Here is a 26,666-nt window from a genome sequence, read left to right as displayed (position 1 = left end):
ATTTCAGTTCTAAATTGGAAAGGACCTAACACAAAGCAATACAGATAATCTCTGAATTATGGGTCAATTTAAGATGAAAATAATGATTGAGACAAATATATATATTCTTCAATATTCTTGAATGATTTGCATCCCCCTGATTTCTCTAACCTTAGTGGAGTTGCAGTTCTTATTCCGCCCCCCCCCGCAAATGTGGCTTCAACGTTTATTGCTATTACATTGTCCTGTTATTTATCCCTGAAACAAGGATTCTCAGGATTCTAACACGAGGTTGCAGATAATTAATTCATATTGTCCATATATTATCCACCAGGGGCATCCTGACTGAAGTATCAAGAGAAGAATCTCAAGGAGAAAAAGCTAGTCCCTTGTAGGCTTTACTTCTGGCTTGAGTCATGCTTCTAAAGTCATGGAACTTGAATACACACTTTACACAAGTAACCTTTGTGTTGTTCTAGGCAATACAAAGTAGCACTCACAATGTGCTTTTGTTTTCAAACCAAAATACAATACCAAGAGTGGTAAATGGAAGAAGCAACAAGGTATTAGATAAGTCAGGATTCTTCCAGGTCTCTAAAAGTCCTGCAACTATATGAGTTTAATCTTTAGGATGTGGTTTGGAAACCTGGAGCATGTGCATGTCTTGTCTTTCCACGTTGGGAGGGCAAGGAGGTGTTGGAATGGAAGGAATCACATTAGGAAAGCTTTGTGGCAAGGATGGGATGGGTCACTGATACCTTCAGCTTCTCCTGATCACAGAGTTCTTGGTAGTGTGGTGTTTGATAATTTTCTGAATTTTGACTCTGGTGGTACTGATGACCAGAAGCTGTAAACCCTTTAATCAGACTGGAACTAGTCCCCACTATTTATGCTTAACATAATCTAGAGGCCATTCTACTGTGATGAGTTCTATAAACCCTGGCTCTTGTGAACTATCATGAACTTCAGCAAATTTCAGAGGCATGGCAAAAGTTAACCTGGCAGAGGGTTGGAAATGTTAACATTAGGATTTTAGGAATTTTAATTTTAATAGACTTTTACTGGAATTCTCAAACATTTCTGTAAACTGCCCTGAGGCTTTGACAAGAGTCAGGTTATAAGTTAAAATGAATAATAAAAAATCCCGTTTTGTTCAGGGCAGAGGTAAAATGGGGCAAAATAAGATGAGGAGAAAATCCCTGGTTGCCAGCAATGCCCTAATTTTTTGGTGCCCCCATTTTGTCCATTCCCATCTAGCATGTGATGAATATGGACAGCTTCCTACTGTACACCTTTGAGCACCTTTGTTGATTTAGGTCATTATAAGGCTGGTCAGATTGCCTAGGAGCTAACAATGCAACAGCATAGCTTTGATAGGTATGTACAGGAGACCAATTGTTCATTAAGCACCTGTCTCACTGCCCAGAAGACAAACTGCATAGCAAGCTAACCACTTTGCCTTTTTATTTTTTAAAATGAAACCTGCTCCACAGAGATATTGAATGTAATAATATGAAAGGCAGACATTAGTAACTAAGTAGGACAAGTAAAAAGTTTTACCATTCTTGATGATTGGGTTCTTTTGGTGTTTAAATTTAATAAGGGCTTACAAGAATAATTTATTTTTAGTTCTTTCTCTTTAATCATGAAAGCATGGGAATTCTTTATTTATATGCACTGCTCTGGTAGTCTTTGTTTAATCCTACAAATCTTTATCAATGTTCTGAAGCAAATTCTGTTGCAGGGTGTTTGATTTCCATAATCCCTGCAGTGCAGACATTTATGTGAATTGCTGTACAATCCTTTGAAACACAGAGATTTATTCCCTTACTTTGGGACAGCAGAGATGTTAAAGAACATAAAATTTGTGCCATACTGCTGACTATCTCACGGCCTTTTTGGCCATCACTTTTTGAACATATTCTTCTTCAGCCACTCTCATTTACTAGGGCAGGAGGGTGTGGCTGCATAATATGTAGAGATAAGTAAAAGTAAGTTTCATGTTGCAACCTTGTGCAAACTTGAATAAAATACACATAGAATTCAGTGGAACTTTTGAGTTTGCAAAATAGTTTTAAATGAATAAAGCTGGTTCATAAATGCATGTTCATCCGTTGGTGATTTGTATTTGTAATTATGTCATTCCAGACATACCATTCATTTATTGACTTCATTCACCTCCAATACAATGTTTTTTCAGAGGGGTCAGTTCACACAATCAGCTGCATATTATCTATACTGTTTACTGTCTATTCATAAACTGAGAGATGTGTATCCATGTATATGCATTTGCCAACTAAGATAATGTGATGCATATACGTGTATGAAGAACACCTTAGATGCCTATCCAGAGTAGCAATATATAGTTTCTCCTTTAACAGATAATGTGGTATAATGAATAAGAGTGCTGTGACATCTGTGCTCAAGCCTTGAAACTCACTGGTTACTTTGGGTCAGTCACCATCTCTCAGCCTAAACTACCCTCACACAGTTAAAAAAGAACAGAATAATAGAATCATTAGAGTCGGAAGTCCAAACCCCTGCCACTACAGGAAATCTACTACTATAGCATGTTTGACAGGGGACTATATAAGCCTTTGTTTGAAAACCTCTAATGAAGGAGAGTCTACCACCTTCTAAGGCAATCTGTTCAATTTTTGAACAGCTTGCTTGTACCATCAGGGAGTTCTTCCTAATGTTTTGTCTAAATCCCTTTTTGGGGGTAATTTGAACCCATTGGTTCAGATCCTACTGTCTGGAGCAACAGAAAACAAATTTGCCCCATCACTATGAGATAGCCATCTTCAAATATTTGAAAGGCTATCATATCACCTCTTAATCAGCTCTTCTCCAGCTAAACATATCCAACTCCTTCACCCTTTTCTAATTGGACTTTGCCTCCAGGCCCCTCACTTTCTTTGTTCCCTTCTCTGGACACAAGAAAAGATCTCTCAACTGTACCTCTCCTCCAGTATTTAGTCTGCGTGCCTAATATTTCTACTCAATGCTATCTCAAACTCAACATGCTAAAAAATGACCTTTCCTCCCAAGTTTTACTTTTCTCAATCCCTTATCTATTGAGAACATCACAATTTACTCTTCTGATTGGGCACACAGCCTGCCTTTCAGCTTTGATTCTATTTTCGCTTTCCTTCCCTCGTTCATTCAGTTGCCAAGTTTTGCTGCCTCTCCCTATACAACATTGCAAACCTATGTTTGTTCCTCTCTGTCCCTCAATTAAAAGTCTGCTTCAGTTGGGACTACTGTTTGTTGTTGTTGTGTGCCTTCAAGTCGATTACGACTTATGGCGAACCTATGAATCAATGACCTCCAAGAGCATCTGTCATGAACTACTCTGTTCAGATCTTGTAAGTTCAGGTCTGCGGCTTCCTTTATGGAATTAATCCATCTCTTGTCTGAGCTTCCTTTTTCTACTCCTGTTTTTCCCAGCATTATTGTCTTTTCTAGTGAATCGTGTCTTCTCACGATGTGTCCAACGTATGATAACCTCAGTTTCATCATTTTAGCTTCTAGTGACAGTTCTGGTTTAATTTGTTCTAACACACAATTATTTGTCTTTTTCGCAGTCCATAGTATGCACAAAGCTCTCCTCCAACACCACATTTCAAAGGAGTTGATTTTTCTCTTATCCACTTTTTTCACTGTCCAACTTTCACATCCATACATAGAGATTGGGAATAACATGGTCTGAACGATCCTGACTTTAGTGTTCAGTGATACATCTTTGCATTTGAGGACCTTTTCTAGTTCTCCCATCGCTCCCTCACCAGTCCTAGCTGCCTTCTGATTTCTTGACTATTATCTCCACTTTGGTTAATGACTGTGCCAAGGTATTGATAATCCTTGACAAGTTCAATGTTCTCGTTGTCAACTTTAAAGTTGCATAAATCTTCTGCTGTCATTGCTTTAGTCTTTTTGACGTTCAGCTCTAGTCCTGCTTTTGTGCTTTCCTCTTTAACTTTTATCAGCATTCGTTTCAAATCATTACTGGTTTCTGCTAAGAGTATGGTATCGTCTGCATATCTTAAATTATTGATATTTCTCCCTCCAATTTTCACACCTCCTTCATCTTGGTCCAATCCCGCTTTCCGTATATGTTCCGCACATAGATTAAACAAAGAGGGTGATAAAATACACCCGTCTGACACCCTTTCTGATGGAGAACCAATAGGTTTCTCCATATTCTGTCCTTATAGTAGCCTCTTGTCCACAGTATAGGTTGCGCATCAGGACAATCAGATGCTGTGGCACCCCCTGTGGCTTTTAAAGCATTCCATAGTTTTTCATGATCTACACAGTCAAAGGCTTTGCTGTAATCTATAAAGCACAGGGTGATTTCCTTCTGAAATTCCTTGGTCTGTTCCATTATCCAACATATGCTTTTGATATGATCTCTGGTGCCTCTTCCCTTTCTAAATCCAGCTTGGAGATCTGGCATTTCTCACTCCATATATGGTAAGAGCCTTTGCTGTAAAATCTTGAGCATTACTTTACTTGAATGGGATATTAAGGCACCAGTTTCATAATTACTGCATTCCATGGGATCCCCTTTCTTTGGAATTGGGATGTATATTGAACGTTTCCAGTCTGTGGGCCATTGTTTTCTTTTCCATATTTGCTGACAATTTTTTGTCAAAATTTGGACAGATTCAGTCTCAGTAGCTTGTAGCAACTCTATTGGTATGCCATCTGTTACTGGTGGTTCCTGGACTACTGCAACCTCCTCTATTTTGGTCTTCCTGTCTCATACCTCAGTACTCTCATCTCTGTCCAAAACTCAGCTGCCAAAACAATCCATCTGCTCCTTCACCCAGACCACGTGATGCCCCTCTTCAGATCCCTTCACTGGCTTCCCATCCCCTTCCATATCAAGTCTTAACTTTTAAAGCTAACTGCAGCCTTTATACATCTTTGTTTCTTGTTTTATTTATTCATTTTTGTTTCTTGTTTTATTTGCCATACTCTTCTCATCCTTCACCAACAAAGGTTTCCTGCTTCCTTAAACAACTTCACCCAAATTCAAGTTATTACCTTTTCTGTGTGGCCTTTCTCTTATTCCCAGCTGTAATCAAGTTTAAGGATGTATAACAGCATTTCCCATGGCATTCTTCTCCCAGTATGCATGTCTCTTCCTCCATCTATTTTAAACAGTTTATTTTAAGCTCTAAGTTCATTGGGAGCAAGGACCTCTCTATCTTGGCTATGTAATTCTGTAAGGTGTGGTGTACAGTGATAGCATAGTAATAACAATAATATTACAGCACTTCCACTTTCTTGATTTAACCTAAATGCAGAATTCTAAGGACTGGTTCACAGTGAAACTTTTTAAAAAAGAAAATGTGTTGAAATTTATCTTAGTTGAGCTTTGCAAATTACAAGTTGTAGCTATGTAGTAGCAGTATGATAGTTTGCAGAGCTGAATGCATTATAAGGTTACCATGGAGGGGTGTGTGTGACTCAGTTTGACTATAGATGGGAATGCACAATTCATAATGTTTACATCTTATATTCGTCAAAATATGTTCATACTAGTATGCTTCTTTTTCTCAGGTAGCTAAAATAACTCACCATGAGCAAAGCAGATAAAAGTGCTATTGTTGTTGTTATGTGCCTTCAAGTTGATTACGACTTATGGCGAATCAGTGACCTCCAAGAGCATCTGTCGTAAACTACTCTGTTCAGATCTTGTAAGTATAGGTCTGTGGCTTCCTTTATGGAATCAATCCATCTCTTGTTTGGCCTTCCTCTTTTTCTACTCCCTTCTGTCTTTCCCAGCATTATTGTCTTTTCTAGTGAATCATGTCTCCTCATTATGTGTCCAAAGTACGACAACCTCAGTTTCATCATCTTAGCTTCTAGTGACAGTTCTGGTTTAATTTGTTCTTTGTTGTTGTTATGTGCCTCCAAGTCGACTACGACTTATGGCGACCCTATGAATCAGTGACCTCCAAGTTTGGATACTCTGTTCATAGGGTTTTCGTGGTAAGAGATATTCAGAGGTGGTTTACCACTGCCTTCCTCTGAGTTTGGATGCATCTTAGTCTGGTGTGTCAGCTTCTTGGGTGCCCCTGCTAGGAGTCTAGCCTCTTGGTCTAGACTCCTGACGGAATTGCTCTTAGCTTCTTCAACACTCTCAACCCCTCTCACCACGTTAAGGTGTGCATCCGAAGAGGAGGTAATTTGTTCTAACACCCAATTATTTGTCTTTTTCGCAGTCCATGGTATGCACAAAGCTCTCCAACACCACATTTCAAATGAGTTGATTTTTTTCTTACCCACTTTTTTCACTGTCCAACTTTCACATCCATACATAGAGATTGGGAATACCATGTTCTGAATGATCCTGACTTTAGTGTTCATTTGCATTTGAGGACCTTTTCTAGTTCTCTCATAGGAGCCCTCCTCAGTCCTAGCCACCTTCTGATTTCTTGACTATTGTCTCCATTCTGTGCCGAGGTATTGATAATCCTTGACAAGTTCAATGTCCTCATTGTCAACTTTAAAATTACATAAATCTTCTGTTGTCATTATTTTAATCTTTTTTGACATTGAGCTGTAGTCCTGCTTTTGCGCTTTCCTCTTTAACTTTCATCAGCATTTGTTTCAAATCATTACTGGCTTCTGCTAGTAGTATGGTATCATCTGCATATCTTAAATTATTGATATTTCTCACTCCAATCTTCACACCTCCTTCATCTTGGTCCGATTCCGCTTTCTGTATATGTTCTGCATATTGATTAAACAAAGAGGGTGATAAAATACACCCCTGTCTCACACCCTTTCCGATTGGGAACCAAACAATTTCTACATATTCTGTCCTTACAGTAGCCTCTTGTCCAGAGAATAGGTTGCGCATCAGGAAAATCAGATGCTATGGCACCCTCATTTCTTTTAACGCATTCCATAGTTTTTCGTGATGTACACAGTCAAAAGCTTTGCTGTAATCTATAAAGCACAGGGTGATTTCCTTCTGAATTTCCTTGGTCCATTCCATTATCCAATGTATGCGTGCAATATGATCTCTATTGCCTCTTTCCTTTCTAAATCCAGCTTGGACGTCTGGCATTTCTTGCTCCATATATGGTAAGAACCTTATACGGTAATTTTTGGTAAAGTGCTATTAGAAAATGGTTATGGAATTAGGATAACATAATTATCCTAGGTGCACAGGTCAAGAAGCATGATAAACTAGGAAGAAATCACCATTGTTTACAACCATTATCTTCATTAACTATGATACTGACAGGGCCATCATTATAAAGCAACAGACATATTAAACAACCAATATACACAAAAACTTCTTGTAGCCACAAAAGGATATTATAAATGGACAGTTCAGTAACTGCTGTGATGTTAGCCTTTATAGTTATCATGTTAGCATCTTACCCTTGTCCAGTGATGTCTGACTCGTGTGGTGAACACTGTCTTTGTTCCCTTGATCTAAAGCAATTTCAAATGGTGAGGGAGAGCATTCAGACTTGGCAGTGTCTTGAACTGGTTCCTTTCCCTTTTCCAAAGCTGGCATTTGGCATGATCTGCTAATTCTGACGCTCCCAGATTTTGCTACCTTTAAGAGAAAACAAAGTTCTCAACAGAAGGAAAAATACTGACAACTAAACCAGTTTAAAATTAAAAGCACCAGAAAATGTTTTAAAATAGTAAAAGATACCAAAGTTGGGTTATGTCTGTGCTCACACATGCACACTTTGGCCAAGTATGCAACACCGTCAAAATCTCAGCAATACCATCATTTGTGTTGAGAGAACTTCAAACAAAGCAATGTTGATATTTTGTGTGTGTTATGTGGCTTCAAATTGAGACTTATGGTGACTCTATGAATCAGCGACCTCCAAGAGCATTTGTTGTAAACCACCCTGTGCAGATCTTGTAAGTTCAGGTTTGTGGCTTCCTTTATGGAATCAATCCATCTTGTTTGAGCTTCCTCTTTTTCTACTCCCTTCTGTTTTTCCCAGCATTATTGTCTTTTCTAGTGAATCATGTCTTCTCATGATGTGTCCAAAGTATGATAACCTCAATTTCATCACCTTAGCTTCTACTGATAGTTCTGGTTTAATTTGTTCTAACACCCAGTTATTTGTCTTTTTTGCAGCCCATGGTATCCGCAAAACTCTCCTCCAACACCACATTTCAAATGAGTTTATTTTTCTTTTATCAACTTTTCTCACTGTCCAACTTTCACATCCATACATAGAGATCGGGTATACCATGGTATGAATGATCCTGACTTCGGTGTTCTGTGATATATCTTTGCATTTGAGGACCTTTTCTAGTTCTCTCATAGCTGCCCTCCCCAGTCCTAGCCGCCTTCTGATTTCTTGTCTATTGTCTCCATTTCATTTCATTTCATTTCATTTTATTAAATTTATATACCGCCCATAGCCGAAGCTCCCTGGGCGGTTCACAATGGTTTACATCCATTGTCGGAGGCATTATGTCTCTGAATACCAGTTGCTAAGAACTGCAGGTGGGGAGAGCACCGTTGTGCTCAGGTGCTGCATTTAGGCTTCCTATAGGCATCTGGTTGGCCACTGTGAAAACAGGATACTGGGCTAGATGGGCCATCTTACATTCTTATTCCTACCTCTCCAGATGCCCTTGTGCTGAACCTTCGTCCTGAAGGCGGTGGTGGCCCAAGAACCTTTGATCCAAATGCAATATGGGATACATCTTGATTTTTACTGTTTCGTGTAGTGGCTGATCCCCGGTTCAATAGATGGTCTACTAAAAAAATAAGATAATGCTATTAATATTAGTATTGTGCACATGCTAATGTGGGACATAGAATTTAACAGGAGAAATCATAGGAACTGTCATAAGCAACCACTGGCTAAACCAGGCAAAAGTAAATATCAAATGAGAAATCTTGCCTAGATATGATTGATATAATGGCAAAATCATTTATGTGGAATTTAGTGTGCTCTTACTGATATGCTGCCACCAATCACCCTCAGTTCCATAGGTTTTTGGACATAAACATCCCAATACAATCCAGGTGAGGTGACATCAATGTGTTGTGAGCAAGGACTGGGCACAGAAACTGGCAATAGGCATGTCAGTCAGCTAAGTGTTTGTGGAGTAAATGGAAAAGTGGCCTGACCTATGAAATGAGTTGTGGTAAAATCTGCTGTAGTGGGTTCAAATGCACTGAGGAACATGTTGCCAGCACCAGCCACCTAGATCATGGTAGCTGAATCAATGCTTTTCTTGCTACCTTTTCTTTTGCTGGTTAGCTACCTCATAAAATACTGTGCATTTCAAGTTAAAAAGAGACTTTGCACTCACGTCCTGCTTGCGGGTTTCCCATGGGCAACTGGTTGGCCACTGTGAGAACAGGATGTTGGACTAGATGAGCCATTGGCCTGATCCAGCAGGTTCTTCTTATGTTCCCAAAATCACAGCCTAGTCTTATCAAGCAACTTTTATTTAAGTCAGAAAATATTTCTCCATTGATATGTCTCATTGTTGCCCAACCAGATGACACAGACTCTGAAATCTATTCTAAATGTAAACTCTGTGAGTCGTCATACATTAAGGATAATGGAAAGTACAAAAAATGTTTAAACAAAAACTATATCTATCTATCTATCGATCGATCGATCGATCGATAGATATAGATATATAGATAGATAGATAGATAGATATAGATATATAGATATAGAAAAGCTCAGAAATCAGCTGCTATTATTCTGTATACCGCAGTACATATTGGCCGGATTTTCATCATTACTTATTAAAAATGAACTTTTTTAATTCACTGTTTTGGGTTCCAATTGGTAACAAATATGTTATTTCTATGATGCTGGAACAGAGACACTGGACTCTGCAACTGCTCATGTATTGACAATGGACTAGCACTGTCTTGACTTCACAGCTGAACGCATATCCCTCTATTTCTTTAGCTATTAAAGTTGTGGCATGATTACATTAGAGTCCAAATATTCCTTATTTTTCCATTTTGGTTAATCTCAGCAAAATAAGGTTTTAGAAACACATTGTTTTGGCTTTTCCTGTAATATTGTAACTACAAACATTGCTTCCTGTGTGTTTTAGTAATTTTTGCCTTGTGTTTGTATTTTATTTATTATGAGTATTTTCATAACCACCTTCCAATGATAGTTCCAGAGAACTTTATACAAATAAATGTAAAAAAAAGGGGGGGAAAAGAGCTAAAACCACAGATTTTGCATCACCACAGTGGGTTGACTTTGCCTTAGCAAAAAGTGCTTAAGCTGTGCAAGATGATACAGTTGATTTTCACTGATTCTATGGCTGAAAATACACTCACTAGGGAGGAAGGGTGCAATTCAACTGCCATTTAAGCAGGGCTGAGGGGAGTTCAACATGGCAGACCCCCTGCAGGCTCAGCTGGGCTATGCCGGCAGAAGCACCTCATCCTGGCTCAGCCATGGTGGAGCTGGGACCCAGCTGGCTCTGCCAGGGGTCCGCCATGGAAGCCCAGCCTAGGAATGGAATCTTCTACTTTTTTACGTTTCATTTTTAAATGTGGCTCCCTAGTGGTTGTTAACAACCTGATTCCTTTTTCCTCCTATCTCTCCCGATATTTTTTTTTTGCTTTGCAGAGAATTATCAATATTATAATCACTATTTATTCACAACACTGGTATCAATCTTTATTCTGAACTCTGTAAATATTGCCTGCTTACATTCCTTTTGAAGTGCACTGCAGAGCAGATTAAGGCAGATAATCAAGTGTCTTCCCCCTCCCGCGGCTGCTTACAATCGACACCTCATTCCCTCCTGCTGCTTTCTGTCTGTCAGTTACACTTCATTGATATCAGTGAAAGGGAATACACATTTGAAGAGCTCACATAGAAAATAGATTGACAGAAGTATCATTCACACTGATGATTTCAAAACAAAGTTTAAAAAAAGAATAGGAAAAAAAGAATGAATCTGAAACCAGGCACAGAGTGCTGCAACTTCAAAATTCTCTCCGCAAAGACAGAGAATACCAGAAATAATAATTAATCCGATGGCAAATCCGATTATTGTAGAAACGGAGCCCACTGCTAGCCCAGCCTGGCATAAGGGGAACCAGTGGAAGCCAGCAGAAGCCCTCCAAAAGGGACACTCCAGGGGTGTGTCGGAGGAGGGGCTGAGGGAGGGGACTTACACAATATCCAGGTCCTGTTTGTCTCCCTCCCGCGGTCCCTCCATCGTGGTAGCAGGTACACCAAGGAAAGGGGTGGTGGAAGAAAATATATATTTTCTTTCCTTCCACCATACCCTCCTGTCACAGCCAGCATCCTCCCCTCCACAAGGCCTCCGAGCAGCAGCTGGATGTGGCAGCCTCTGCTGGCCTCTGATGAGTTGGGAGTGTGCTGCCCATCTCATTGAACTCAATGGGACTTACTTCTTTGTATACATGGTTAGTGTTGTGAGCCATGCAGGGAGGGAGCGGATAGACTAGGGCGAAACAGAGGATGAGGACTTGGTCGGGAAACCTGGGGAGGGGGCAGACAGTGGGATAGACTCACAGGGTTCCCCAGCCCCCGTTTTGGACAGCTCAGCTCCCTCAGCTCCTGACTCCCCTGTGGAAATGCCACCTGGCGCGTCTGACAATCTCCAACTGGACATGCTGCCATTGCCAGAGATTCAACCTTGCATGTCAGACGTTTCCCAGCTGAGTGCTGCCCAGGTTCCCCTGCCTGAACTGACAGCTAGCAGCCCCCATCTGTTGGGGGGGGGGAAGCTGAGATCAAACCACCTTTGCCCCACACTTGGAGGCGCTTGTGGCAGGAAGTTCAACAGACTGAGCTGAGGTGGAGTCTTTGTTTGTGTGTGAGATCCAAGCCTACTTAAGGGGACTCAAGGGGGGAACCCAGTTGCTGAGTCAACATCTTAGAGTCACGTGGTCATGCTCAGAGTGAGAGCAGTGCAAAGTTCCTAGAAAGAGTAGTTAGGTTACTGAGGCGAACTGCTTTGGATGTATCTATTACTTTAATAAAAACAGAAAAAGCCACAGCTGAGTCTGGGCCTGGTTTCCTTAACCTAGGGCAGGGCACTTAGGATTGTGCTATTTATCTCTGAATAGGTTAGATTAACTGCAGAATATTATATTTTCAGATGGGGCAGGAGGAGGGAAGTTTTTCAAGTCCACACTAGGGTAATCCTGGCATAAACAGGAATATATTCAAATTATATAAAATGCACTGAGATTTGAAGCATGCTTATTCCACAAAATATGAAAGAACAAAAGGAGCTTCTTAAGCCATCCTTTGAAAACATGGCACCGAATAATTTAGAACCCAACGTGTTGTTTGTGTTTTGAACCTGAACATGCTTGGCTCTTAACAATTTCTATGTTGTTAGTAGACAATCAATCCTTACTGTATATTTAAATTTTTTAAAAAAGAGAAATTCATAAACTATCTGATATCTTGCTGAAGATATATTAAATGCATTATTGGCTGAGTATATTGTCAAATACTGCCCATTAATAGAAGTAAGCAAACAACAGGGGTGGATGGCATCCAAAAGCAGTAAGAGGGGGGAGGAGGGGGGAACCCCAAGGTGCCAAAAAAAGGAATTCTTGAGTAGGAAATCCAAATAGATTTATTAAAAAGGAAGAAGCCCAACGTGTTTTGGCCACTCGAGACTTGGCCTTCGTCAGGGGCTATAGATAAAATCATACAATAATCCATTTAGTGGCATAATCATATCATACAGCATATGATCATATAATGTATTGGGAAAAATAGATAAATACTTACATAATGAATCTAAAATGTCTATCTTGAACTGCTTTATATGCAGAATGTGCATGTAATCTCTACACCGATTCTGTGCAATAGGAAATTAACCGTGTAGCAGCAAAAGCTGAGAGTGTGGGATTTTATACACTCACTTGGATGCCTGTTAGCTGTGAGACAGAGGAATTTGCCACAGCTATGTCCAAGGGATCATCTCTGTAGTGTGAGATTCATAAAAGGGGAGGTAACTCCAACTCCTCATTTAGTCCACTAGGAACAAGAGCTTTTAGTTCTAAAATCCACGCTAATTCTCTCCTAAGTAGAATCTGAGTGTCGTGCACATTTACTTTTTGTAACGCCCAAAAGTTTAAATCTGTTAAGGAATGTCCTTATTTATTGGATGAGTTTCAGTCTGTGCAGCTTGAGGATGTTGACAAGATCCTTGGACTGGTGCGGGCGACCACATCTGTGCTGGACCCTTGCCCCTCTTGGCTGGTGAAAGCTGGCAGGACCGGAACCGCTGGCTGGGCCAAGGAGATAATAAACGCCTCTTTGAGAGAGGGAGTGGTCCCTGACTGCCTAAAAGAGGCAGTAGTGAGACTGCTCCTGAAGAAACCCTCCTTGGACCCAGATAACTTGAACAACTATAGACCTGTGGCGAATGTTCCGTTCTTGGGCAAGGTGCTGTAACGGGTGGTTGCCGGCCAGCTCCAGGGGCTCTTGGATGACACTGATTATCTTGATCCATTTCAATCCGGTTTTAGGCCCGGTTTTGGCACTGAAACAGCCTTGGTCGCCCTGTATGATGACCTTTGTCGGGAGAGGGACAGGGGGAGTGTGACTCTGTTGATTCTCCTTGATCTCTCAGCTGCTTTTGATACCATCGACCATGGTATCCTTCTGGGAAGACTCACGGAGTTGGGAGTTGGGGGTACTGCTTGGCAGTGGCTCCGCTCCTATTTGGTGGGTCATCACCAGAAGGTAGTGCTTGGGGAACATTGCTCGATACCCTGGACCCTCCATTGTGGAGTCCCGCAGGGATCGGTATTGTCCCACATGCTTTTTAACATCTACATGAAGCTGCTGGGTGCAGTCATCAGGAGTTTTGGAGTGCGTTGTCATTAGTACGCTGATGACACGCAGCTCTATTTCTCCTTTTCATCTTCTTCAGGTGAGGCTGTTAACGCGCTAAACTGTTGCCTGGCCGCGATAATGGACTGGATGGGAGCTAACAGACTGAAGCTCAATCCAGACAAGACTGAGACGCTGTTGGTGAGTGCCTTCTCTGCCCAGATGGTGGATGTTCATCCTGTTCTTGATGGGGTTACACTCCCCTTGAAGGAACAGGTTCGTAGCTTGGGAGTTCTTTTCGATCCTTCCTTGTCTCTTGAGGCCCAGGTGGCCTCGGTGGCACGGAATGCTTTTTACCATCTTCGATTGGTAGCCCAGCTACGTCCCTATCTGGACAGTGATGACCTCGCCTCAGTTGTTCATGCTCTGGTAACTTCTAGATTGGACTACTGCAATGCGCTCTACGTTGGGCTGCCCTTGAAGACTGTTCGGAAACTACAGCTAGTCCAGAATGCAGCAGCCAGATTGTTGACGCGGACCAGAAGGTCCGCTCATATAACACCTGTTCTGGCCCGTCTGCACTGGCTTCCTATTTGTTTCTGGGCTAGATTCAAAGTGCTGGTTTTGACCTATAAAGCCCTACACGGCATGGGACCGCAATACCTGGTGGAACGCCTCTCCCAATATGAACCTACCCGTACACTGCGCTCAACATCTAAGGCCCTCCTCCGAGTGCCATCCCATCGAGAAGCTCGGAGGGTGGTGACTAGAACTAGGGCCTTTTCAGTGGTGGCCCCCGAACTGTGGAGCAGTGTTCTCGATGAGGTGCGCCTGGCGCCGACGCTACTATCTTTTCGGTGCCAGGTGAAACCCTTTTTATACTCCCAGGCATTTTAAAGTGTATTTTAACAGTATCTCACTATTATCTTGTATTTTGGACGTTGTTTGGTTCTTTTATTGTTTGTTTGTTTTTGGTTCTTGATTTATTGTATTTATTGTACTTATACACTGTGCTTGTTTTATCTTTTATGTACACCGCCCAGAGAGCCTTCGGGCTTAGGGCGGTATATAAATTAAATAAAATAAATAAATAAATAAAATAAATAATGTCCACATCTAGCAAAATGATCAACCAGGGGAGCTCCTGATCTGTTGTTTCTGATGTTGCTTATGTGTTCCCCTATATGCTTTTTGAGGACTCTTGTTGTTAGACCTACATAGATTTTAGGACAGCTACACTGGATGATATCGACGACATTGGATATATGGCCGAAACGCGTTGGGCTTCTTCCTTTTTAATAAATCTATTTGGATTTCCTACTCAAGAATTCCTTTTTTCGGCATCTTGGGGTTCCCCCACCTCCTCCCTGTTGCATTAATAGAAGTAGCAATAGATACTAAACTTTGGATCTTGAATAGTCATTTTTTTTGTAAAAGATGTTTACAGTAGGGCCCCACTCATAGGGCAGGTTAGGTTCCAGACCCCTGCCGAAAAGCAAAAACCGCCGAAAAGCGGATCAGCTGTAGCACAGGGGTCTGTAACCTAACCCACTGATTGCGCAAGAGGAGGAGAAGATCAGCTGTAGTGTGCTACAGCTAATCTTCCCTTCCTCCAGCACAATCAGCTCGAGGCGGGAGTCTGATCGCCCCAGAAGAGGAGGAGATCGGCTGTAGCACTCTACAGCTGATCTTCCCCTCCTCAGGCACGTTCGAGCACAGGAGTCTGATCCCGCCAGAAGAGGAGGAGATCGCGAAGAGGAGATCCCGCCAGAAGAGGAGGAGGAGAGTAGCGCTCTACAGCTGATCTTCCTCTCCTCCGGCGAGATCAGCTGGAGAGCAGGGAGCTCCAGCCCCCCCTCCAGCTGATTGCCCCGCTGGCTCCATATTAACAGAACACCGAGAAGCAGGGCCCTACTGTATTATGTATGTATGAGACAGAGGATGATATCCAATTGGGATTCCTCCACTGACAGAAGGAATCTGTCAGTGGAATGGAGGGAGGCACTTTTTGACAGTTCCTCCCTTCCTGCAGATCCCCATCCACCCCAGTCTGTTCCATAAGGTCTCTCAAATTTCAGGTGGAGAATGGGAGGGGACTGAAGAGGAGAGAGGGAATTGCCAAAAGTTGCTTCCTTTCCCATTCTGTCAATGGATGTCTTCTGTCAGCGGATACCAAATGGAAACAACCCACAAAGAAAACCTGCAAATACACAGGCTTAGCAATGAATGAAAAAATGTTCTCTTGCATTTTTAAACAATAGCAAAGATATATTTCACCTTTTCAGTCCAGTGATGATACCTAAATGATTCTAGCTCCCGACAGTCTTCAAAAAGTATACAAAACATACCAAAAGCTTCTTTTCTTCTTCTCCCAGTTTTTTCACATGAAAGCCAAGCTAGCCATTGTGTTTTCCCACATATTAACAGAGGAATCAAGCTATATTTGCCCTCATCACCTCCCTCCCATGCCCAAGCAGTGAGGAAGGTGCCATACTGAAAGACAGACAGACAACAAGATGTATGTTGCTAGGCCCAAGTGATACTGGTGAGCCATCAGGTTTTCCTCCTGAGCTTTCAGTTTGTTTTCTGGGGATGGAGGTAGAATGGGAAGGCTTCAATTACCCACCAAAGTTGCTTCACAACTTTTCTGCAGCTAGTGAAAGTGAATAATCTTCCACTGTTTGATGTCTCTTGCCCATACAAAAAAAGGGGTGGAAATTCTATAATTCTAAGGAGTGATGAAAGAGCTCCCTCAGGAGAGATGACCTGTTTCAGTTTAGCATCAGTTTCTTTAATTTTCTGAGTGCTTTGATAAGAGGGCAGTGAACATCACAATTATAAAAAGAGATTAAGATGAATAGTTTCGATTCAGGATCACATTAATTGACTGCAATTAACTGGCTACATCAACTCGTACACGTCATTTGTTATACTGAACAACTAGGTATAGTTAAAAGCAGACTAAAAAGTAATTTAGCTTTTGATTAAGACTGCAATAACATAAAAATAAAGTTTAAAAGATAAAATATGATTTTTTAAATTAAACAGAAGATTAAACTTATCAAAGTGCTCACTTCCAGAAAGGCTTGATTTGGGTTTTTTGAAAGAGAAGGAATAGCAGTAGTAGAACTTATCTCCCATTCATAGCGCAAGGTTAAAAAAAAAGATCAGATTAAACTCTGGAGCTTAAGGCATTCCATTTTCTGTAGTTAACACAAAAAGAAAAGAAAAACTTGGCATAGGTCAGGGATACACCCACTCATTACTTTCCTACTTTACCTAGGGCTATACACCTTTACAGTTTGGATGGTAACACCTGGGGGTGCACTATCTAATTGCCTTTAAAAAAAGCCATATTTCTCTTTTGATTCACCATTCTCATTAGTTTAGCTATTTAATTATCGTTTCTTCTTTTACTGTAATATTTTAGGTAATTAGTACAGAGATTTTTGGTTTAGCAATTACACTGTTACTATATTTATAGATTCTTATAATCTGAATTTGAGGAAAAGCTGAATAACAATAACATTAGACAAATACTTTTTTATATTTCTTTCCTCAAACTGCAATTTTTCTGAGCTATGGTTGCACTCCTAGCTTCCTTATACTATGTGTCAAATACATGTCTTTTGGGAGGTTCCATACCTGAAAAGTGAACATTAATGCAACATTGCCACAGGTGAGAAGGAACTGCATGCAGGTGACTGATGGAATTTCATGCAGGTGAGCACCTTTCACTGCTAATAGAGTTCAATGTGGGCAGACAAGTTGGCAAAAATGGCTGTGACTGATTAAAATTGTAAATCAATCCTTTATTGTACATTGGGCACAGACCTTTACAATATTATTAAACTCATTTAAAATACTAAAATACTAAAAGAAATATAACATTTAAAATAGGTCACGAAATCTGCATTGAATATCACTTGATAATATCATTATAACTGTTGAAACAATCATATTAAAAGTTCTAAATTTTTCAAGTAACAAGAACACAACCTCTTCATCGCCAGAGCGAACTGAGCCACTTTATATGTGATATACACATTTTTCTCCTCTAGAATTCTTTAAAAGAGATGCAAGGATGACGGATTCATTCATGGAGGAAGCGTATGATGAAGAACCAGAAATTTTAGAATGTGAGGTGGAAGCTGCTCTTAAAATACTTGCAAGAAAGAAATCACCAGGAACAGATGGCATACCAATAGGGTTGCTACAAGCTACTGAGACTGAATCTGTCCAGATTTTGACAAAAAGTTGTGAACAAATAAGGAAAACTAAACAATGGCCCACAAACTGGAAGCATTCAATATATATCACAAAACCAAAGAAAGGGGATCCCAGGGAATGCAGTAATTATCGAACTATTGCCTTAATATCCCATGCAAGTAAAGTAATGCTCAAGATTTTACAACAAAGGTTCTTACCATATATGGAGCGAAAAATGCCAGACGTCCAAGCTGGATTTAGAAAGGGAAGAGGTACTAGAGATCATATCACAAGCATACTTTGGATAATGGAATAGACCAAGGAATTTCAGAAGGAAATCACTCAGTGCTTTATAGATTACAGCAAAGCCTTTGATTGTGTAGATCATGAAAAACTATGGAATACTTTAAAAGAAATAGAGGTGCTACAGCATCTGATTGTCCTGATGCGCAACCTATACTCTGGACAAGAGGCTACTGTAAGGACAGATTATGGAGAAATCGATTGGCTTCCCATTGGAAAGGGTGTGAGACATACATTTATTTTGGAGAAACTCCAACATGGATTTGAGGTATCCCCCCCCCCCCAGATTTCAGCCCCATATAACATTTGGGCAATAATTTTAGCTGTAAAGATCTTCAGGGCAGGATTCACCAACTGACCTGCCCTAGGAAAGAAAAACTTCCTAAGCTGTCCAATAGACCTAGAACTTGCTAATTTAACTGCAGCTAAATGGTGCTTCCCTGGTAAAAACTTATTAAAATGAAGCCCTAAATATTTAAATGATTGAACCTGTTTAATGTTATGCCCGTCAAGAGACCATTTATGCACTGGAGCCCTTTTCCCCAAAACCATAATTTTAGATTTGGAATAGTTGACCTTCAAGTGTTCCTCTTTATAAAGCTGACCAAATTTACCAAACACTATTTGGAGTCCTATTTTGTTAGGAAACCAAGACCAAATCATCAGCATAAAGCAATATTGATACTTTCTGATTATCAATTCAAGGACGAAAAAAGGACAGAGAGGCCATACCAGGAATTAAATTATTAGTATACAGGATGAACAGAAAGGGGGCCAAGATACAGCCTTGTTTTACCCCTCAGTTGATAGAGATTGGCAGTGTTAAAACCCATGATAACAGGGTTACTGGGAAAACCCAAAGCCCAATCACCGGTCTGCCGGTCTGCCATTGTGTGGAGCAGTTGGGGCTTAACTGCTGAAGATCTCCATTTGGGACACAGTAATCCACAATTGATTTCTGTGCCTGTCCCTTTAATGCTGAATTAGCATAAGCCTGACCTTTTTGTGCATGAACACGAACCATCATGGGTGAAGGCAGTGAAAGGATCTCTCTAAACAATGAGTCTTGGGCTATCCCAATAATCCTGTTAACCCGGGTGAAGCTAGTGAAAGGATTTTATTGAACAACGTGTCTTGGGATTCTGAGGAGGATCCACAGGAGATCTGGTCACTGATTTTCCAGATTTTCTGGAAAAGGACTTAGCAGGCATGCAGCAAGAAAATATAAACTTTACTCCTTCAAGGGATATCACCTATTGCCTTAATATCCCATGCAAGTAAGTAATGCTTAAGATTCTACAACAAAGGCTCTTACCATATACGGAGCGAGAAATGCCAGACGTCCAAGCTGGATTTAGAAAGGGAAGAGGCACCAGAGATCATATCACCAGAGATCATATTGCAAACATACGTTGGATAATTGAATGAACCAAGGAATTTCAGAAGAAAATCACCCTGTGCTTTATAGATTACAGCAAAGCCTTTTGACTGTGTAGATCATGAAAAACTATGGAATGCTTTAAAGAAATGGGGGTGCCACAGCATCTGATAGTCCTGATGCACAACCTATACTCTGGACAAGAGGCTACTGTAAGGACAGAATATGGAGAAACTGATTGGTTCCCAATTGGAAAGGGTGTGAGACAGGGGTGTATTTTATCACCCTATCTGTTTAATCTGTAAACAGAACATATCATATGGAAAGCGGGATTGGACAAAGATGAAGGAGGTGTGAAAATTGGAGGGAGAAATATCAATAATTTAAGATATGCAGATGATACCATACTACTAGCAGAAGTCAGTAATGATTTGAAACGAATGCTGATGAAAGTTAAAGAGGAAAGCACAAAAGCAGGATTACAGTTGAACGTCAAGAAGACTAAAGTAATGACAACAGAAGATTTATGTAACTTTACAGTTGACAACGAGGACATTAAATTTGTCAAGGATTATCAATACCTTGGCACAGTCATGAACCAAAATAGAGGCAATAGTCAAGAAATCAGAAGGCGGCTAGGACTGGGGAGGGCAGCTATGAGAGAACTAGAAAAGGTCCTCAAATGCAAAGATGTATCATGGAACACCAAACTCAGGATCATTCAGACCATGGTATTCCCCATCTCTATGTATGGATGTGAAAGTTGGACAGTGAAAAAAGCAGGTAAGAGAAAAATAAACTCATTTGAAATGTGGTGTTGGAGGAGAGCTTTGTGCATATCATGGACTGCGAAAAAGACAAATAATTGGGTGTTAGAACAGATTAAACCAGAACTATCACTAGAAGCTAAAATGATGAAACTGAGGTTATCATACTATGGACACATAATGAGAAGACATGATTCACTAGAAAAGACAATAATGCTGGGAAAAACAGAAGGGAGTAGAAAATGAGGAAGGCCAAACAAGAGATGGATTGATTCCGTAAAGGAAGCCACAGACCTGAACTTACAAGATCTAAACAGGTTGGTTCATGACAGATTCTCATGGAGGTCACTGATTCATAGGTTCGCCATCATAATCGACTTGAAGGCACATAATAACAACAACAGGGATATCACAAGCCCTCAGGAAAGATCCACAAAGAACCCAGGCAAGCTAAGTTGTGAACAGATATATACTATATTCGAATATTTAAGAGACTAGTGTTTCCTTTCTCCTCAAACTAATCAAAACCATTGTAACAAACTTAACAAGCTCAGCACCCCATGACTAATTACATACAGAGGATAACAAGGTCTTTATAGAAGTTCATAAAAGTTCATACAAGATTATACAAGACCTGCAGGAAGTTTTTCCAAAGTCTGCTGGGTTCTGAAAGTTTAAACAGCTCCGTCAGCAGCATTCATTCTGGGAGCACCATAATTGTTCCAAATGTCTGTAGTCATCCCCCAGACAACAAACAGCAGATATTTATTCCAATAAAAAGCAAGCAGCCTTGAAGAAAAGCAGGGGGAAATCTCCACAAACTTGTAGCTGAAATTTCAACTAATTAAAATATTAAAAACTTAAAGTAGTAAATGTAGGGGAATTAAAACAAAACTCAGGACTCAGAGCTTAGAAAACAATTACTGCTCCATTTGCCAAAACTGTAAATCAACTGTAAATGTTAACAAAATTAAAACTCAGTAATGGAACTATAGTATAATTATCAAACTATAGGCACTTTGATTAATATTAAATTATTATTATTATTACTATATAACATTTTGAAGACTTGCCAGTTACGCTATTAAGAAAGGGAGAATTTTCAGATCCTTGCTGCTTATCTATGTTAGTGCAAAGGAGAAATCCCCACCTGGAAGGAAGCACAAAACTGAACCATAGCTACTACTAGCCATATTATAAACTGACTTAAGTAGGTTTTCCATTTCAGTTTTTGCTGTTTGTCAAAAAGGATGCAGTGACAATGCTGAAATGGATTCCTTTTGTTTGATTAAATAGTAAGTACAAAGGACACAAAAATTTGATCCTTTTTCAGTAGCATATTACTGGGTGCACATGGATACATTTTGGACATGCTTTTACACATGCTGCTGAGTATTTTATTATTTAAGAGGACAAAAAGTAGCTTCCAATTTAACTATATACCTAGGCAAGAACACACACATAGGACATTCAAATAGATTAAACACCCAGTGGACTTAGCAACAACTCCCATCCCATTTTCACCTATGACAGCCCACTCACTCCCCCATCTTTCACACAAAGAGGGCCCCATTCTGTGCCAGCAGACTCTCACTTGTGACTTTTGAGCAACTTAAACACCTTCCTTAATTTTAGAGATATAGTTCAAATTACAATGTGATCTGGAAATACCAGGTGTCACTTAAGGAGATATCGTAACAGCACAAGGCTCTGTCTAGGATAGGGATGGAGAAGCCGTGACCTTCCAGATGTTGCTGTACTCCAACTCCCATTGACCCCAGCCAGCACGGCCAACGCCGATAGGAACTGAACTCCAACAACATCTGAATGGTCACACATCCCCCATTCCTTTCTAGGGCTAACAGTAGGCAGAGTGCCATTATTAGTATTACTGGGCTTTATTGTATAAAGAACCTTCAACTATTATAAAACTACTTTTCATGTAAGTGTGCCATGTTAATTCTAGACTGACTCCTGTGTATAAATTTGTACATATGAGTAGAAACTGCAATCCCAGGTTTTACATAATGTGTGAATTGTGCTATCAGGGATATAATTTGCACCATGAGGATTGGCAGGATGGCCAAAAGGTATGCTATCAAAGAATGATTCATATTTAGAAAGAAGTGAACTATATTGTGCACCTGTCTATATCTAAAAGCAAGGGGGGGGGGAGGAAATGCCTCTGAGTATTTCTGCTGTGGAAACAAAACACTCAGACAAAGAGACTGCTAATTTTTAAGTAAATTACCGGTTTTGATTTGTGCTTAGTGGACCAATACATCTTGTCATTAGCAAGTTGAACTGCTCAATTTAAGCAACCAGACTTGATTTTGTGTTCAATTAAACCATGGTCCCATTAATGGAAAAAAAAATTACTTCCTACAGTCCTACATTGACTAACAGTCAGTACTTAATCTGGGCTGGGAATTGGAGGAATTAACAGTGTAAAATTTTAGTCAAATTACACACGTAATGATTAACTGGATACATGCTGGTTTTATTAATTTTGTCGAAAGCATTCAAAACACAGAATTGCTCTTCAACAGCATATCATTATATTTGTAATTCAGGGAAATTAGTTGTACATGATGAATTAGGAACTTCAGTCTAGCAAACATTAGAGGGGAGGAAGAGAATAGAAAACCTCTTTCTAAGGAAGGCCAGTGTGTGTGTTTGTGTGTATGTGCATGTGTGTAAGAGCAATGCAATTTGTCTGACATTTTCCCTTATTCTTTGTGAATATATAAAGGACAGAAAGAAGCTTTGTGGTTTGCCTCTATTATTAGTTTCTTAAACAGTGAAAGTATGCAACATATGTGACTATGCATGGATACTTGAAGAACAATATTTACAAGTCACATTTGGGTGATTTTGTAGTCCATCATTTGAGAGATTGGCTAGAAACCTTACCAGGAGGCAGGCATAAAAAGGTTCCCATTCCTTAAAACAGATTTTCACCCCCTTGCAGCATCTTACAATCTTACAAGATATGCATAGCCAGCCAATATTGGACCATCCTGTAACCTCTGCAAAGGAACTGAAAATGGTGGAGGCGCAACAGCTACGGACGAGGGAGCTCCACCACTGACGGCTTTTATGGGGTAATTTTCTATATAAATTCCCCTTGCCGGAGGCTACAACATATTGGAAATACAGGGCAGCATCCCCCCTCTTTATGCCGTCTCCCTCGTACCTTACCAGGATGCAGCTTGGTGCTTTCGTCTGCGCCGGGCTACTGCCGCCACCGCCGTCGCACCGAGCCGGGCTAGAGCTGGGCTGGGGCTGGGGCCTTTCGGCGGGTCTGATGCTGCGGCCTGTCCCTGGGAGCACCATGCTGTTGCGATGATCTTTCGGTGAATGCTGAGGGCGGGGAAGCGCCCCTGCAGCCGCTACTATCTTACCATCTGACCTCTGTCTGCTTGCCCTTAATATCGGCAGTGTTTACATCTTAATGCCTTTGTTTTTGGCTTCTGAAGAGAACTTCCCTGTTAGTCGCGACTTTAAGGGGTTTGTTTGCTGCGCCCCACCCCCCGCTGAATGTACTGGATGTTGGATGCTGAGATCAAGAGGGGGTGTTGTTTTTCGGTCTTGCATATGGACTATCACCCACACCGGTCTTTGTGCAAGGGTGGGAAGACTCACGTCACGAGTTTCCATCTGAGGGCGCACATTTTGGACTATACAGATGAGAAGCCTTATTGTAACTGAATTAGTTTTTATGTTATTGTTTAGCTTTCTTGCTTAGTGTTTGGTGTTTTTGATGTTTTATATGTTTTTTGCTTTGTACGTCGCTCAGAGTGGCTGGGTAGCCAGCCAGATGAGCGACTAAGAAATTGAATAAATAAATAAATAAATTAATGAAACCCAAATCAGATGCCCAGAATGCTCCTCTCCAAAAGGAACTGGCAAGCTAGTCAACTGCCATTTAGATATTGTCACGTCACCATCTATTATTTGACCACAATCAAAGATTCCAAGCAGCTTACCATCTATTATTATTATTGTTGTTATTATTGTTATTTCCTGCCCTTCCTCCCAGGAGCACATCCATAAAACATATGAATAACAAAAATCTTTTTAAAAAAAACCTTAAAAACAAAACATGTTAAAACATTTTTATAAAACCTTTAACAACACCTTAAAACAATTCCAACACATTCAGACTGGGATTAGGTCTCTACTTAAAAGGCTCCTTGAAAGATAAAATCTTCAGTAGGTGCCGAAAAGACAACACAGATGGCTCCTGTCTAATATTTAAGGGGAGGGTATTCCAAAGGGTAGGTGCCACAACACCAAAGGTCTGCTTCCTATGTTGTGTGGAAGGACATCCTGATAAGATGGTATCTGCAGGAGGCCCCCACCTGCAGAGTGCAGTGATCGACTGGGTATATAACAGGCAAGATTTGCCCACCTGGGTATATGGTTCAGTATTGTGGTAGAACCGAAGGTCGGGGAGGCGGGGTTGCTGTGGTCTATAGGAGTTCTTGCTCACTCACCAAGCACCCTGTCCAAGTGACGACTGGCTTGGAATGTCTCCACCTTGTGTTGGGCCAGAGAGACAGACTGGGAATTTTGTTGGTGTACCGCCCGCCTTGCTGCTCAACAAATTCCCTAACTGAGCTGACAGAGGTAGTCTCAGAGGTACTGTTGCGGTCCCCTAGACTATTGGTACTGGGGGACTTCAACATCCATGCCGAGACTGCTTTATCTGGGGCGGCTCAGGACTTCATGGTTTCCATGACGACCATGGGGCTGTCTCAATTTGTTACTGGCCCAACACATGTGTCGGGACATACCCTTGATTTGATCTTCGCCACTGGACATGGAGATGGTGATCTGGAGGTTGGGGACTTATCATCTATACCATTGTCATGGACAGATCACCGCTTGCTGAGGTTTAGGCTCACAGCGATCCTTTCCCTCCGCAAAGGCGGGGGACCTGTTAAAATGGTCCGCCCCCGGAGACTAATGGATCCCGAGGGTTTCCAAAGGGCTCTGGGGTTTTTTCCGACTGAGAAGACTGGCGCTCCTGTTGAAGCCCTGGTTGATTTGTGGAATATGGAAATGACCCGGGCGGTTGACACGATCGCTCCCATGTGCCCTCTCCCTTGCAGAGCTCATACCTTGGAGCTGAGAGCGATGAAGCAAGAGCGGAGAAGGCTTGAGTGCAGATGGAGGCGGACTCCCAATGAATGTAATTATGCCTTGGTAAGTGCCTGTTCAAAACAGTATATAGTAGCGGTGAGGGTAGCAAAAAAGAGATATTTTGCTGATATTATTAAGTCATCACTCTCCCGCCCAGCGGAGCTTTTTAAAATTGTACGAGGGCTTTTACATTCTGGCCCTCGGGACATTATAGAGTCATCTGTAGCCCGCTGTGATGAATTTGCCAGGCATTTTCAAGATAAGATCGCTTGCATTCGTCGGGACTTAGACTCCAATATTATAGCAGTTGGTCCTAATGAAGCATCCAGAGCACGGTCTTGTCCCCATTTATTGGATGAGTTCCAGTCGGTGCAGCTCGAGGATGTTGACAAGATCCTTGGACTGGTGCGGGCGACCACATCTGTGCTGGATCCTTGCCCCTCTTGGCTGGTGAAAGCTAGCAGGTCCGGAACCGCTGGCTGGGCCAAGGAGGTAATAAATGCCTCTTTAAGAGAGGGAGTGGTCCGTGACTGCCTAAAAGAGGTGGTGGTGAGACCACTCCTGAAGAAACCCTCTTTGGACCCAGATAACCTAAACAACTATAGACCTGTGGCGAATGTTCCGTTCTTGGGCAAGGTCCTGGAACGGGTGGTTGCCAGCCAGCTCCAGGGGCTCTTGGATGACACTGATTATCTTGATCCATTTCAATCTGGTTTTAGGCCCGGTTTTGGCACTGAAACAGCCTTGGTCGCCCTGTATGATGACCTCTGTGGGGAGAGGGACAGGGGGAGTGTGACTCTGTTGATTCTCCTTGATCTCTCAGCTGCTTTTGATACCATCGACCATGGTATCCTTCTGGGGAGACTCACGGAGTTGGGAGTCGGGGGTACTGCTTGGCAGTGGCTCCGCTCCTACCTGATGGGTCGTCACCAGAAGGTAGTGCTTGGGGAACACTGCTCGACACCCTGGACTCTCCGTTGTGGAGTCCCGCAGGGATCGGTACTGTCCCCCATGCTTTTCAACATCTACATGCAGCCGCTGGGTACGGTCATCAGG

The 26,666-nt window shown here is 41.3% G+C and overlaps 1 protein-coding gene across 1 annotated transcript in view; it reads right to left on the bottom strand.

Annotated features, from left to right (window-relative positions):
- CFAP20DC (CFAP20 domain containing) overlaps nt 1-26,666 on the bottom strand; it is a 277,854-nt gene that overhangs the window by 114,965 nt on the left and 136,223 nt on the right. Inside the window, exons 9-10 of the mRNA XM_061622079.1 lie at nt 8,603-8,742; nt 7,387-7,567 (exon numbers count right to left, since the gene is read on the bottom strand). Of these exons, the coding sequence (XP_061478063.1) occupies nt 7,387-7,567; nt 8,603-8,742 (321 nt within the window). The remainder of the gene's footprint in view (nt 1-7,386; nt 7,568-8,602; nt 8,743-26,666) is intronic.

This window comes from Rhineura floridana, chromosome 3 (assembly GCF_030035675.1).
Source record: "Rhineura floridana isolate rRhiFlo1 chromosome 3, rRhiFlo1.hap2, whole genome shotgun sequence".
Lineage (NCBI taxonomy): Eukaryota > Metazoa > Chordata > Lepidosauria > Squamata > Rhineuridae > Rhineura > Rhineura floridana.
The sequence above is the reverse complement of the archived record's forward strand: the minus strand, read 5'-3'. Positions and strand labels throughout refer to the sequence as shown.